Source organism: Otolemur garnettii, unplaced genomic scaffold (genome assembly GCF_000181295.1).
Source record: "Otolemur garnettii isolate 467f Iridium unplaced genomic scaffold, OtoGar3 scaffold00001, whole genome shotgun sequence".
NCBI lineage: Eukaryota > Metazoa > Chordata > Mammalia > Primates > Galagidae > Otolemur > Otolemur garnettii.
This window is the reverse complement of record NW_003852396.1, coordinates 43,774,734-43,791,185: the sequence shown is the minus strand read 5'-3', so window position 1 is coordinate 43,791,185 and position 16,452 is coordinate 43,774,734. Positions and strand designations below refer to the sequence as shown.

General features: G+C 39.0%; 1 protein-coding gene across 1 annotated transcript; it reads left to right on the top strand.

Moving 5' to 3' along the window:
• The first annotated feature begins 1,529 nt into the window (after positions 1-1,529).
• On the top strand, positions 1,530-14,574 carry LOC100961883 (vitamin D 25-hydroxylase). Its single transcript, XM_003781129.3, has 5 exons — positions 1,530-1,805; positions 8,978-9,119; positions 11,912-12,544; positions 13,115-13,444; positions 14,292-14,574. Exons 1-5 carry the CDS (start codon positions 1,581-1,583, stop codon positions 14,465-14,467), a joined length of 1,506 nt encoding a protein of 501 aa, XP_003781177.1. The 5' UTR covers positions 1,530-1,580; the 3' UTR covers positions 14,468-14,574.
• Positions 14,575-16,452: the final 1,878 nt, after the last annotated feature.

Here is a 16,452-nt window from a genome sequence, read left to right as displayed (position 1 = left end):
AAGGACAAGGCCTGACATTAGTGGCTTTGAAGATGAAGGAATGGGAAGTGCAAGCCAAAGGGTGTGAGTAGGTAGCCTCTAGAACAACGGATCTCAACCTGTGGGTCACAACCCGTAGGAACTGTATTAAAAGGCCACGGCATTAGGAAGGTTGAGAACCACTGCTCTAGAAACTGGGAAGACAGGAAACTGATTCACCCCTACAGTCTCTTGAAGGAATAAAGCTCTACCAACACCTCTTTTTTAGCCCTGGGAGACCCATTTTGACTTTTTACTTCAAGTTTCTTTTTTTTTTTTTTTTTTGCAGTTTTTGGCCGGGGCTGGGTTTAAACCCAACACCTCCGGCATATAGGGCCGGCGCCCTATTCCTTTGAGCCACAGGTGCCGCCCTTACTTCAAGTTTCATAAGATAAATTTGTCCTGAGCCATAAAATTTGTGGCAATTTGTTACGGCAACAGTAGGGAACTAATATACCTCTTTATCATTTGATCTCTGCTCAAATGTCTTTTTTTGTTTGTTTGTTTTTTGAGACAGAGTCTCACTTTGTTTGATGATTTTTCCGCCCTATCACAAGAAGGTAAATTCTATGAGAACTGGGACTTTGTTGCTCTTATTCACCTACAACTCTTCATTGCGCAAGACAGCGGATATTCTAAAAATATTTATTGTGTGAATAAGCCTTAACTAACGAGGACCATAAAATTCATGTCACTGTTAAATCACAATTAGAAGGCAGCTGTTAGAAGAGTCTCAAACTCAGTACGTTCTGCGTTGCAAGGAACTGTCCAATAGAAAACAGGGATGAAAATAGAACTAAATAAAATCAAACAGCAAAAATAATGCGAAATCAGTTGCTTATTTCTAGGAAGTGGAGGCAGAAAGCTTAAGTACTAAGTACCACTCCTGAGCAATTGCAGACAAAAGTCCTCTGTGATTACCAATAAATAACCAGCTTGGAAAGCAGGCTCAACAGGTAGGTAAACTGAGTTAAACGCATAAAGTGCTCAATCATCACAATTCTTAAAAAATCACACACAAAAAGTGCCTCAACAGGAGAAAAAATAGATTAGTAAAACAGGACTAAGTGGTAAGATTATTTTCCTTTTTATACTGGTGGGCCAATTTTCTAATGGACATTCTGATTATGATTAGCTAAAGCCTATAATGCTGATAATCTCTTCAGTTTCCCTGCTCCGAAATAAGCAGACCAGGTACTTAAAATGACTTTAAAGAAAGGTCGGCCTCAGGGAGGCTGGATCTGCTTTGCCCAGTGAGGCTGTCCTGACACATTTTCAATACCTTGTTACTAACATCCTCCAGCCTCGCTGTCCTGCCAGGTTGGTGCTCACCTAGAGCCGCGCGGATCCAAAGGGTGACAGCCTCCTCAGCAGAGCGGACTCTGAGCTGGGCAAAGTCAGGGGAGAGCTGTCCCTGGAGGCGCGATCGCCCTCATTTAGCCAGCCAATGGTCATGGAGTGGGGGCGGGACCTCAGGGTATCGGGCCAATGGGAGTGCTGCAGGGCTAGAGGGAGCGCCCGGGTAGCAGGGCAGCAGGGGTTCGCAGCCCCAGCCCGGTCCGATGTGGGAACCTCCAGGAACTGAAGCGTGCGCGGCGGCGCTCGCGGGCGCGCTCTTACTGCTGTTCTTCGCTCTGGGGGTCCGCCAGCTACTGAAGCAGAGGCGGCCGATGGGCTTCCCCCCGGGGCCGCCGGGGCTGCCATTTATCGGTAACATCTACTCTCTGGCCGCCTCAGCCGAGCTTCCCCATGTCTACATGAGAAAGCAGAGCCAGGTGTACGGCGAGGTACAGCCCCAATGGGCCGCGTGTAGGGAGGGCGGCCGTCCTGTCCTCGGGCTGGCCCGGGCCTTCCTCCTAGTTGGACTTACGGCCATTCTTGGGCCTCAGCCAGGACCTCTCTCCGTGTGGTGGCTGCGCTCTGAGGAAAACCCGCTTCCCAGGTCAGGAACGGAATGTCCTAGACGCAGCGTCCCCTGCAGGGGGAGCCCCGCTCCAGCGGGTGCCGTTCCGGGCCTACGCAGTGTGGCGCTGGGGACCCACTTTCCCGCCACCGAGGGGCCGGCTGGCGCGCGGCGGGCTAGTGCTACTGCGCCTGCGCCCTGGGGCCCGCGGGCAGCGCCACAGCTATGGCCCAGACAGGCGTCCGCTCTCGGCCCGGGCCAGTCGGCCTGAGGCCGCACGGGGCGTTGTGGATTCTAGTACCGAGTTGATACGGTCAGTGTAGGCTGTTCTTCGGTGTTAGCAAGCGACGAATGACTGGTCTAGCGTTTGTGTGAGGACTGGGAGAGAACGCAGGTGAACTCCCGGGCAGAGAAGTGGGCTCTGGTAAAGGGTTGTAAGTGTAAAAGTGACTCAGACCGGGGCGGGAGTCCTGACCGGCCGGGAACGTCCTTATAGCAAATACTGATAATGCACCTACTGTGTGCCAGTCTCACTGCCAACTTGTCGATTCATTTTAAACTCACAACCACCCTCTGAGGTAGGTACTTCCGCTTCCTCCATGTTTACGGAAGCGAGAACAGGATGCTCCATGAGTGGCAGAAAGCCACACCGCCAGTCGCTGGCAGAGTTTGTCCAACTCCGACAGGCCGTGGACTCTTCATCCGGTAACAGAAGGGGGTCTTGACCTCAGAAGGAGCCAGGGCCAGTGCTCACCTGTTTTGCTTTGTTTTTAATTACATTAATTTTTTTGCAACAACAAGCCAGGGTCTTGCCTATTGCTGAGGATGAAGATGGGAAGAAAATAGATACAGCCCTATTGTAAGGAATTAACAGAATAATGTAATTATCAACTACAAACTTGTAGCAAGTGCTTTGAAGGAGAAGTGTTTGGCAATTTTGGCATTTCAGGTTTGTGTTTAAATCCTTAAACCGATTTTTACAAGAATTATTCTGGATTTCTGCAGCTCACTAATGGTTGCATTGTTAAAGGGAAGCTGAACTTAGCTTAATTCTTAGATTTTATTTTCCACCCTCCCGTTCTATAGGAATTAAGTTTGTTTTTTACAGTTTTCAATAGATATTTTGGTATTTTTAGTGTGTTGGTATTGTTACTAGACAAAGCGGGTCTGCCACCTGTCACTGTCAGCCAATGTGCAGAGGTGGGGATAGGTCCACCAAACTTTGTCAGAAGGCTGGGATTCTGGAGAACAGTGTGAGAATAGCCTCTCCCAAACTGTTCTGTTCTTCCATTTCCAAAATTACAGTTTTATACATAAAAGTTGACAAAGACCACACCAATCTCTATTCCATATAATAATCTGCATACCTCAGTGACCTATTACAACATTCCAATTCAAGAGCTAATCTCCTAAATCAGTCCACCTGAACACTCTTCAAGATAGGCATCTTTAGGGTGGAAGCTAAATTTACAAAACAGTATGAATAGGAGATGGGTGAAACAAACCTGACCAGCTGTGATAGTATGAATAGGAGATGGGTGAAACAAACCTGACCAGCTGTGTCATGTCTGCCCTAGCCTGACAGATTCCATCTTATTCTCACCACATGTGCTTTCAGTACAAAGTATCATAATATTCTAGAGAAATTATAGGATATGCAAGCATGAGGCTAGAGGTTGAGTTCTCTTTGGCCAGATAAATGGCCAAAATCCAGATTCTCTGAATCTTAATATTTTCTCCTGTAGGTAATGAGACTAATAATTTAAAATAATAAAGTGCTACTCAGATGTTCTTGGTTGTTGTATGTATTCTTGGTTACTACATACAGAAACAGATTTATTCAGCCTATAAACTTAAAGGTATTTTTAAGCCATTTATTTGAAATAGTTTCTCACATAATAGGGAATCAGGTTTTCACATATAAATATTTGAACTGAAAGGCACTTTGTGTTTACTATGACTATTCTTTCAGGTAGAGGATAATCTGTCTCCTATCATAACAGGCTAGAAATTAAATTATAAATGTCCTGGGAAACTGTTATCTTGGGATAGGTAGTTCAATGGAGAAGAATCTGGCATGAGTAACTACTTTTATTGCTGGTACCATTGTTTGAGGGGGACTATGTTTCTTTACAAAGAGTCTATTACAAATCAAATAGGGCTAAACTGTGCTATTTCCTGCAAAGCAAGGGGGAGGTGCTGGGAGGAAAAACAGAAAAGAGCAAAAATGAAAATGTATGCATTGAAGAGTAGACTTGTCTGACTCCATCTCAGATGTAAGTTGATAATCACCTAACTATATTAACTCAAAGCTACAGCAACATTTAATCTTTATCCTTGTTGTGAAACCTCCCATTATTTTAGAGATATTTCCCAATTCTGATGAAGTCTCAAAGTTGGTATAAATTGTTAAAATACTATATCTTTTTTGGAAATGGGAAAATACCATTATCTCTTGTACTTATGGAAAGTTGTAGAAAGTTTATAGGACTTATTTGTAATTAGAATATTATTTTTCTACTGTCTTTTTAATTTGAGATGTGTGCTTAGAGGGAAAAAAAATGAACTTTAAAATTGCTCATGGCAATCACTTCAAGTGACACTTACTTTTGTGTAGGCTGTGAACTTAATTCTTTATAATCTTTGAAAGGAAGGACATTCCTGGCTCCGCACCAGCCACATACACCAAGGGTGATGGGGTTCAAACCCAGCCCGGGCCAGCTAAACAACTACAACCAAAGCGTTGTGGTGGGCACCTGTAGTCCCAGCTACTTGAGAGGCTAAGGCAAGAGAATTGCTTAAGCCCAAGAGTTTGAGGTTGCTGTGAGCTGTGACGTCATGCACTCTACCAAGGGTGACATAGTGAGACTCTGTCTCAAAAAAAGAGAAAGGGTGGTGCCTGTGGCTCAGCAGTTAGGGCGCTGGCCCCATGTACCAAGGGTGGTGGGTTCAAACCCAGCCCCAGCCAAACTGCAACAACAACAAATAGCCAGGTGCTGTGGTGGGCGCCTATAGTCCCAGCTACTTGGGAGGGTGAGGCAAGGGAATCGCCTAAGCCCAGGAATTGGAGGTTGCTGTGAGCTGTGATGCCACAGCACTCTACCACAGGTGAGAAAGTGAGACTCAGTCTCTAAAAAAAAAAAGAGAGAGAGAAAGGAAGAACATTCCTCAGGACCTACACATTCATTTTAAAGGCAGTCTTAGGTAGAAATATATCACACTGAAAATTATCATTATCTTAGATATTCACTCTAGATGTTTAAACTTCTGCAATAACTTTAATCTTAATCTAGATTTCAAGATACATTCTTTAATTAGCAAAGCTAATACAAGTGCCTTTGTTAGAATCTTTTCAGATAATGCACTTAAGGACAATAAAGTACTTTAAAGCAAATGGAATTGACAGCTTATTTTATTTTTACAGCAAGTATTTATTAAGAACTTTATGCAAGGTGCTGAGTGAAATTTTGTAGAGGATTCAAAAGTGGAAAAGATGCAGTCACTGATTCGAAGAAGTTTGTAATTTAGCAGGCAGTCAGGAGACAAGGATATACATGTTTCAGGTTCAAGGTAGTATTAAATAAGTCCCATGGCAGCTTCTAAGCATGTGCTGTGTGGTTTGAAGCAGAGAAAAATGGAAAGAGTGCACTAAAAAAGGTTTTGTGGAGGTTGATCCCTAAAGACTTGGTATGGTTAGGCTAGTATGGCAGTCAAGGGAGTCTTTCCAAATGAGAAAGCAGACTGAGAAAATGTTGAAAAGTGTGTCATGGTAATCCCTTGTTACTTTTCATTAACAGCATTTTGCACTTTTGTCTGTTATTAGCATTTAGCCTATGATAATGTAATATGCTTAAATGGATGTCTGCACAACTATTAATTCAACTTATATTTTTTCTTGTTGTAGGTGCTGGAGATAGAACAGTGAACAAAACAGATTATTGCCCTTATAGCTTACATTCTAGTGGGGAGAAGTTAGACAATGTAAACATATGTTAGGGTATACAGTATGAGGTAAAGTAAATTAAGGTAAGGGAGATGGAGAGTACTAGACTGTCAAATTTTAAATGGGTTAGTCACAGCAGTCATCACTGTAAAGATAGCATCTAAACCAGGCATCCTCAAACTATGGCCCACGGGCCACATATGGCCCACTGAGGACATTTATCTGGCCCGCCGGGTGTTTTTGCCACCACTGCCTGTCCTGCTTAGCAGCCAACTCGTCCTGGGGCCCGCAGTCCGGCCCTCCAACGGGGGTCAGTGAACTGGCCTCCTGTTTAAAAAGTTTGAAGACCCCTGATCTAAAAAATGTAAAGGAAGTGAAGGAGTGAGCTATAGGAATATTGAGGGGAAGAATATTCCAGACCAAGAGAAGGGCAAGCATAAAAGCCATGAAGTAGGAATATGCCATGTTGAGAATTACCTGTAAAGAGACAAGAGTGAAATTAGGGAAGTCAGTTGCAAGCCTATCGTTATAACAGAAGTGAGAGTGACTTAGACCAGAGTGTCAGTAATCAAGATGATATGAAATCCTAGTGCCCTGGGAGGCTAAAGCAGGTGGGTCACTTGAGCTCAGGAGTTAGAGACCAGCCTGAGTAAGAGTGAGACCACGGCTCTACTAAAAAGAGAAAAACTAACTGGGCATATTGACTCATGCCTGTAATCCCAGCTACTTGAGAGGCTGAGGCAAGCGGGTTGCTTAAGCCCAAGAGAAATCCATAGCTCACATAGTGTGAGCTATTATGCTGTGGCACTCTACCCAGGGTGACAAAGTGAGACTCTGTCTCAGGAAAAACAAATGATATGAAATTGTCCAATTCTGTTTATATGCTGAGAGTAGAAATGTGACTGCTGAGCAATTGTATGTTGGGTTTAGGATAAAACAGTGAGTCAGTTTGGGTGGCTGCAAGATTTTAGATCTGAAGAACTTGAAAGATGGATGGAGCAGTAATTAAAAAAATATAGTTGGATATGGTTGGGGGGAGAGGAAGATACTTGGAGATCATAGCTTGATTTCTAGAAAGCAAGGAAAGTGTTTCCTGTATTTCTGTTTGCATCTCTGCCAGCATCATAATTAGCTTATAATAAGTACTAAAAAATGTTGAATAAATCAAAGAATATATCAGCCTAATCTTGGACCCTTCCATAGATCAAATTACTGTAAGGATAAGTTTCCACAATGTGAAGCATGAACATCTACCAAAAACCACATATACCATAGTAGATATTAGTGCAAATAAAATTTCTCCAGTTCTACCTTCAAATATAGGATTATCTCAAAATTCTGATGACTTTTATTAATATAACAACTTCCTCAAGCCATGGCTCCTTCTTGATTTTTATTTATTTATTTATTATTTTTTTAAACAGGTTGTCTCTCTCTGTCGTCCCAGCTAGAGTGCAGTGGCATCATCACAATTCACTGCCACCCAAACTCCTGGGCTTAAGAGATCCTTATGCCTCAGCCTTCCCAGTAGCTTGGGACTACAGACTTGCACCACAATGCTCAGCTAATTTTTTCTATTATTGGTAGAGATGGAGTGTCTCTCTTTGCTAAGGCTGAGCTCAAGCCATCTTCTCACCTCAGCCTCCCAGAGTGGTAGGGCTACAGGCATGAGCCACCATGGCTTGGCCTCCTTGATTTTCATAAATCCTGGTGTCCACAGCCTAAAGATTTACCCTGAATATATCTGCCCTCTGTTCTGCTTCATAGGAACACAGCTTTCAGTGCCAGAGTCTTCCCTTGTGAAATCATCTTTAGTCCATTTTTTTCCTATGTCAAGACCACTTCCTATTAATTAGTGTCATCTTTTTATTATCTCTGCTAAAATTATAATTCTGGGAAAAGACATTTCTTTAACAGTGCATTACTACTTTTGAAACTGAAAGGTCTTCTCCTTCCTTGCCTGGTAGCCAATCCCTTTTGCTCAAAACTTTCCCTGCTACTTTTGACTAATACCACTAGTTATGGCAGGCAGTCCATGCTCTTTCCCCAAGGTTCTGGATGTACCTACTGCTCAGTTGGCAGGGCCCACCCTTTTGTGAAAGACTGTGGTAGCCCCTTTGCTCAACTAACTGATTCTGTTAGCACTTGGTGATCTTTATCACCTTTGCTGGTATAACTGATGCTGCTAAGCTTTTGTTCTCTGCTCATCTTCCTGTTTTCATTTGAAGTAGTATATGCTGTGGCTAAATCTGCTTCATTTGTTTACATAGATTTAAGACTCTCAGTATTTTCACTTAGAAAAAAAAGCTCTCAGGCAACCCATGAGAGGATGGCAATAAGCAATCTTTGCATCCCTCTGAAAAGTAACATTGTTACCTCACTGGACTGGATCCTTATATTGAGTTAGTTAGACTAGACTAAAAAGTGTGACATTGTAAGAGAACCTAAGGTGAACATGGCAGACAACTCCAGCAAGGCAGAGGATGGATACTGTTTTGCCTTTCTCTTAGATGGGAGGCAGCCAGCTATGCCTATGTGGTAAATGCCTTTCCTCCAAGGTCATGCTCTTTGTTAACTTCCTGGAGTTTAGAGAGCCAAATAGAAAGGAGCCTACTTACAATGTTCATACTTCGAAGTTGTCTCTCAAGACTTTGGCAATCCCCTCTTTACCTTATGCTGGAGTAATAATATGTAGATGGTACAGCTTTCTTATCTTAGAAATAAAAGAAGATTGCTAGAAATCATTGACTGTTTTGAGGTGGAATAAATCTTAAAAGAGGATATAAATCAAATATATTCTCTATGGCCACATTGAAGCCCCCAAAGGTTAAGCATTCTCCCTAGGGTCTTATATATGTTAAATGACAAACCTTAAACTAGAACCCAGAGCTCCTGAGTCTGGGATCTTTTCATTATACCATTCATAAGATTATGACTTGAGGCACTGAATGGAGTAATGAAATCACACTGTTTGACATGCCTTATATGGGGAAGGCGATCTAAATATTATCGGTTGAGTAATAAATACTGGGAGAGCTGGTATTAGTGACTGTAGATTTCTGTGCTTACGTTTCTTCATTCATCCTGCCATTTAAATGTTTTTCTTCTCAAAGATCTTCAGTTTAGATCTTGGAGGCATATCAACTGTGGTTCTAAATGGCTATGATATAGTAAAGGAATGCCTTGTTCATCAAAGTGAAATTTTTGCAGACAGACCGTCCCTTCCTTTATTCATGAAGATGACAAAAATGGGAGGTATGTTTACTTTGACCTATTTAGTAATTTACTAAACTATTTTAAATCACATTTATTATTTTAAGTAATTTTAGAGTTGGGGTTCTTTTGCACTGATTATCAGGGCTTTGCAAACTGTATTATACTCCTTTAGACCAGTACAGGCTGATTCTATCATAATCCAATTCTGATAAATATTATAAGTAATGTTCTGAAGAATTAGCACTTAATAATATCTGTAGGTCTTATGAAACAATTTAGGGATACATACACATACACACACACACATACATGAATCAAAGTACCCTTTTGAAGCCATTTTAACTATCATTTTGCTTATAAACTTAGAGAACCTAAAGCAGCCTTTCTTAACTACCAATCACTATAATATATGAATGGAAAGTTGAGAGGTTTATGTAAAGGACTAGAATTCTATATGGTTTAGTGTCATCAGTATTGGGGAATTTAATATTCAGCAAGAGAGGAAGGCTAGAAGTTAACAAAATAAGAAGAAAGCAGCAAAAAAAAAAAAAAAACCTAAAATAGAATGTTGAAATCAGATACAATTTTAATTAGTAGAATAAGAAATTTTACAATAGGGTTGTCCCAATTTCTCAACTTAATGAGAACTTCACACTTAATTTCAAAGAAAAATTTAACAATATCTTACATGCGCAAAAAATAAAGACATTGGTCAAAAAGGAAAAAATAAAAATTCTATATTAAATCACAAAGCAAATCAAGTAAACTTTTTAAAAATTATTTTATTTTTTTATTTCAGATTAATATGAGAGTACAAACAATTAGGTTATAGTGTTTGCATTTTTAGGTAAAGTCCCTGTTATAGTTGTATTCTACACTCAGGGGGTGTACCATATAACCCATTACATTGCACCCATTAGGTGGGAGCACGCCAATTCTCCTCCCTTCCCTCTTCCCCCAACTTGAATTGAATTGAGTTTTTCTCTTGTGTGGGTGTATATTGGTTCATCTACTGGCTTCATATTAGTATTAAGTACATTGGATACTTGAAATCACAAATTTCAAAGATCAAATTCTTAGGCCAGAATATAATATTTGAAAGCAATAATATAAATAAAAAACAAAAATCCAACCTCTTAAATACACTTCTAAATAACAATTAGGCCAAAGAAGAAACCACAATTATAATAGAAGACCTTTAAAGAGATGATGAAAATGAAAGATTAGGCAATCAGTAATATATGAGACATAGTAGATATTTTTCAAAGCTGTACATTCATACTTTAGACTATCCTTGTCATAAAGTTAAATAAGCATTTAATTTAAGATTTGCAGAAAACAGTAAGAGAAAAATGAGTAGAAAATTATGTGTGTTATTTTAAGATACATGGATACTGAATTTGGAACTCAAAGATCATGGCCACTTTTAGCCCACTATATAAATGGGGGAAAAGTTGCCCTTTGTGCTTAGCCCCATGCCCAGGTTACACAGCATAGTGTTATGATGAACAGTGCTCCTTTGTACCTTTTTAAACATGTTCTCATATTCACACATATTCTCTAGGGCTTGCTGTCATCTCAGTGCCATTATATGTTATTAGCTGTTTCCTTTATGTGCAATGATCTTTCCCCAGGTATTTGCTTATCTTACCCCCACATCTCCTATATTTCTTTACTCAGATGTCATGTTTTCAGTGAGGCCTTCTGTGGTCACCCTATGTCTTTTTGCTTACTACATAATTTATTTATTTGTTATTTTGTCTATCTTTCCTACTAGTATGTAAGCTCTATGAGAGTAGAGATCTTTGCCTCTTTTGAGCACTGATACATTTCCAAGACATATAACATTGCTGGAAACATAGTATATACTCCATAAATACATGTTAAATGAATATTTGTTCAATTAATAGTCTTTTGGGTATGTAGAAATGAGAACTATGAGAATATAGGTTTCTGCATAGCAGTAAAGACTCTCCTTACATATGGTTAACTTTTTAGTAAGCTCCAAATTCAAAATGTGTTGCCCTGAACTTGTTGGAATGTACATTTCATATGTGTCTCATGTATATAGAGAACATGATATTTTTCATCATAGGTATACCTATGTCCCAGTAATGAAATTTTGAGTAAAATACTTGTTCCATAAATACATGTACTGAAGATGTTGAGTTTCTTCCTTGATAGTTAATTTAAAGGGGCAATTTTCCATAGTAGCCACATCAGAATAGCAGATACACTGTGGAGACTTTGAAATTTTAAGGCAAGCAATAGTAACATTAGAAAAGTTTAAGCTTCTTGTTTGCCCTCATTTTGACTTGTGCATCTCTACTATACAAACAACTCATTCAGGCTGCTTTTGTTGCTGCTGTAGTTACCTTGTATATCATATGCCTTTAACAGGAGGAAATTTGTATTCTAAAATTCATGCTTTTTTCAGCAGAGGATTTATAATCATAGAAGGATGATTTTCACGTGTTTGTTTAGTTCAAGATAAAACTTTGCCCATAGAACATGCGGTTGATTATCTTTTATAAATTAGGCATATAGTAAAAGTTGAATAATAAAGTCACCTGGGCCTATTCAACCCAGGTTTAAAACTGGCTAAATTGTTGTGGTGGGAGAATTATAGGTCTGTTCTGCTAGTTCCCAGATGAGGAATAGATAATCTTTATCTTTGATGGCAATATTTATGGCTATTGAATAGCAGAGAATGAGACCCAACTATATACTTATATAGAAAGACAATTTGGGGACAAGTGACTAAGCATCCATTTGGAAGGAGTTTTTTTACTCCATAGCAGTAGGAATTATACAACATTTTTTTTTTTCAGGCTTACTCAATTCCAGATATGGCCGAGGATGGGTTGATCACAGAAGATTAGCTGTAAACAGCTTTCGCTATTTTGGATATGGCCAAAAGTCTTTTGAATCTAAAATCTTAGAAGAAACCAAATTTTTCATTGATGCTATTGAAACATACAAAGGTAGACCTTTTGACCTTAAACAGTTAATAACAAATGCTGTTTCAAACATAACCAATCTGATTATTTTTGGACAACGATTCACTTATGAAGACACTGATTTTCAGCACATGATTGAGTTATTTAGTGAAAATGTGGAACTAGCTGCTAGTGCCTCAGTCTTCCTGTATAATGCCTTTCCATGGATTGGCATCTTACCTTTTGGAAAACATCAACAACTGTTTAGAAATGCAGCTGTAGTCTATGATTTTCTCTCTAGACTTATTGAAAAAGCTTCAGCCAACAGAAAGCCTCAGATACCTCAGCATTTTGTTGATGCATACTTAGATGAGATGGATCAAGGTAAAAATGACCCATCATCTACTTTCTCCAAAGAAAACCTGGTCTTCTCAGTGGGTGAACTCATAATTGCTGGAACTGAAACTACAACCAATGTACTACGGTGGGCAATTCTTTTGATGGCCCTTTATCCTAACATTCAAGGTGAGGCTTCTCTTGATCTCGGGGTCTGTTCTTACATTTAGGACTCATGTGGTTTAGCGTCATTGGTTATGTACAAAACGTTTTCTGTAGGAACTCCTGATGTGCTAGCCAAGAAAAGAAACATTTAATAGATATGGAGAGTTTTCAAATCTGTTACCTGATTCATGTGAAAAACCTCTGAGATAGGTATTATGCCTATTATAAATGAGGAAAAAGGCTGAGTGGAAGTGGCAGAGCTGGGATCTGAACCCTACCTTTTTTTAATTCAAAAAAATTCATTCTATGCTTTATTATTTTCCTTGCTAAGAGTGATGCTACCCCAATTCTAGGTTTGTTTAATTTTTATTCTTACTACTTTTAACATGTTTTTTGCAACAGAATTGCCTACTATTAGTTCAGGGTATGGCATATATTTAAATAGAACTTTCCCATAACAAAAAATTTAAATCTGGGTATACCCATGTCCTATTGATTTTTTTATAGGTTATCCCTAGTTTTATCTGAAAGGAAAATTACTTTAGATATAATTCTAAGAATTGCATAATAACTTGAATACTTTTTCTCTGACAGGACAAGTTCAGAAAGAGATTGATTTAATTATGAGCCCCAGTGGGAAGCCTTCTTGGGATGACAAATGTAAAATGCCTTATACTGAGGCAGTGTTGCACGAAGTTTTAAGATTCTGTAATATAGTTCCATTAGGGATTTTCCATGCAACCTCTGAAGATGCAGTTGTACGTGGTTATTCCATTCCTAAAGGCACAACAGTAATTACAAATCTTTATTCTGTACATTTTGATGAAAAGTACTGGAAAGACCCAGAAGTGTTCTATCCTGAGCGATTTCTGGACAGCAGTGGATATTTTGCCAAGAAGGAAGCTTTGGTTCCTTTTTCCTTGGGTAAGAGAACTTTCACAGGGGCCTACCTTTAGAATAAAGTATAACAATGATTTGTCTTGTGTAGCATCTTAATCTGAAGTATCCTATTAGAGATTTAAATATTCTACCTCTGAAAACACAGCATTGATTCTTAAAGGAGAGAATAGTTTAATTAGAGGCAATTAACAGCTGTTTCTATTCAAAATGAGCCTTAATTGATTAAGTAGAGATAAACTGGTGTGAAGTTCTGGCTTCTGAAATTTTTTTACTTGTGGATTTGTGGCCCATAATCAGAACTTGTAGAGCAAGAAGTCAATAGCAGGTAACTTAAGAAACTGGGACTCAGAAAGGGGAAAGATAACAAAACTTGAAGCAAAACGAGAATCTAGCTTTCTTGGCTTTCAGTTATTGTATCTCATCTCCAACTAGGAAAATATTGCTTCTGCTGTGAAAAAGTACACAGATCACAAGAATCCTGGAAGATGGACTAGAAACTCTTCCTTTTCACTAGATAATATACAGCTGAAATGAAATGAGCTTCTCTTTGATCTACAGAGCAAAATGTCACACTTTAAATGAGATTTTTCATGGCATATCTTGGCTCTGTTGTAATGTGCAGAGGTTGTAGGGGAAGGGATTAAAATCTTAACAAGAATCCATGATCTGACAAAAGGAGGTAAAGGAATGGGTTCTGGGAGCTGAGTGCCAATTTCTATTCTTTGGGATTTAAGAAAATCTTTTAATAAACATAACTTCCTGTAACTTTCTTTAAATTTCAGATTTTCTGAATGGCACCTAAACATTAGAAATTAATTTTGGTAAATATAATGGGTTTTTAAAAATTATTATATCTGCTTTTTCTGTTTAGGAAGAAGACACTGTCTTGGAGAACAGCTGGCTCGGATGGAAATGTTCTTGTTTTTTACAGCATTGCTTCAACGATTTCATTTGCATTTTCCACATGAACTAGTTCCAAATCTAAAGCCTAGGTTAGGCATGACATTGCAGCCCCAGCCTTACCTCATCTGTGCTGAAAGACGCTGAAAGTACATGAACATTTGGGGGAATACAAATGTGTGTTTACCTCCCCCCTGAGCCTTGCTTAATCAATGTGTGTGTTTGGATGAAAGTCACAGCATCATAAAGCCAAATGAACACAGATATGTCTTTAAAAACAATACTAGTGCAATAACAAAGACTAGTTATGATTATTTTTCAAGCTTGCATGGCTTCTAAGGCAGAATTCCCCACTGAGGAACACAAAGGTATAAATGACATGTGTTGTTTAAGATGCCAAGAAGGGCCATTGAATGCTTTCAGCAGTGTTTCTTGTTTAGTACCAGGTATCTCTCATCCTTATTAACTTTGGCTTCTGCCCTAGGGAGCCTTGATTACAGATGCCAGTTGCCTTGTGATTAGGTATTGTTATTAATAGCCTGTGTGGTACTAGTCCAGTATGGACTACAGAAGTATGTTAGGTATGGTAGCAAATGGTAAGTGAAATATATATTTAATTTAGAGCCTGCTAGTGCTCTCAAGTCTTGCCTTCTGCTGGATCTTCATGAGAACAGTATCATTCTTCTTATGAATGAGGGTCCATACGACCTCTGAGCATCCATCTTTATAGCAGCAGTTGGGTAGTTAGGAAATTACAATAATGTATTTTAATAAAAATAGCAGATGGCTATTGATTCTTTGTAAGCACAGACATTTTCCCTGATATCACTTCTTTCTAAAACCAGTCCCACTTCCCTCTATCTACAAACTGGACTATATTATTGTTGTATTGTTTTTATGAGCAAGTAATTGTATATGTGTTGAATTCATATTAGTATGGAGTACATTAGATATTTATTTTTCCATTCTTGCAGTACTTTACTCAGAAAAATTTATTTCAGCTCCATCCAGGTAAATGTAAAAGATGTAAAGTGTCTTTTTTAATGGCTGAATAGCATTCCATAGTATACATATACCACAGTTTGTTGATCCATTCATGGGTTGATGGGAATTTAGATTGCTTCCATGACTTGGCAGTTATGAATTGAGCCACAACAAACTTTCTAGTGCAGATGTCTTTGTGGTAAAATAATTTTTGTTCTGGGTAGATACCTAGTAATGGGATTGCAGGGTCAAATGGAAGGTCTACTTTTAGATCTTTGAGGATTCTCCATACTTCTCTTCAAAAAGGCTGTATTGGTTTGCAGTCCCACTACCAGTGTAAAAGTGTTCCCTTCTCTCCACATCCATACCAATATCTGCAGATTTGGGACTTTGTGGTGTGGCTGGCTAATCTTGCTAAGGTTTAGAGTGGTGTTGATTTGCATTTCTCTGATGATCAGGGACAATGAGCATTTCTTCATATGTTTGTTGGCCATTCATCTGTCATCCTCAAAGAAGTTTCTGTTCAAATCTTTTGCCCACTTAGAGGGCTCTTTGCACTTTTCTTATTGTTTAACTTGAGTTCTCTGTAGATTCTAGTTATCAGGCCTTTGTGAGATTCCTACCATGCAAAAATCTTCTCGCATTGTGAAGGCTGTCTGTTTGCTTTGTTTGTGGTACCCTTAGCTGTGCAAAAGATGTTTAGCTTTATCAAATCCCAGTAATATATCTTTTGTTTCTGCAATTGCTAGGGGTATCTTCATCATAAAGTTTTTTCCTAGGCAAGTATCTTCCAAGTGTTTTCCCCACACTCTCTTCTATAATTTTTATTGTTTCATGTATTAAGTTCAAATCTTTTATCCAACAAGAAACCATTTTTGTCAATGGTGAGATGTGTGAGTCCAGTTTTCAGTCTTCTACATGTGACTAACCAGTTCTCTCACCACCTTTGGTTAAATAAGGGTTATTTTCCCTATTGCATGTTTGTGTTAGGCTTATCAAAGATTAAATGACGATATGTGGCTGGATTCATCTCTAGATTTTCTATCGTATTCCATAGATCTACTTATCTATTTTTGTGCCATAACCATCCTGTTTTGATCACTAGCCTTGTAATATAACCTGAAATCTGGCAACATGATACCTCCAGA

What these genes read in the sequence shown, in the direction of transcription:
- LOC100961883 (XM_003781129.3), top strand. Translation starts at nt 1,581, where the DNA reads ATGTGGGAACCTCCAGGAACTGAAGCGTGCGCGGCGGCGCTCGCGGGC. An exon ending in AGAGCCAGGTGTACGGCGAG is followed by an intron (nt 1,806 to 8,977) that starts GTACAGCCCCAA and finishes TTCTTCTCAAAG; the next exon opens with ATCTTCAGTTTAGATCTTGG. An exon ending in GAAGATGACAAAAATGGGAG is followed by an intron (nt 9,120 to 11,911) that starts GTATGTTTACTT and finishes TTTTTTTTTCAG; the next exon opens with GCTTACTCAATTCCAGATAT.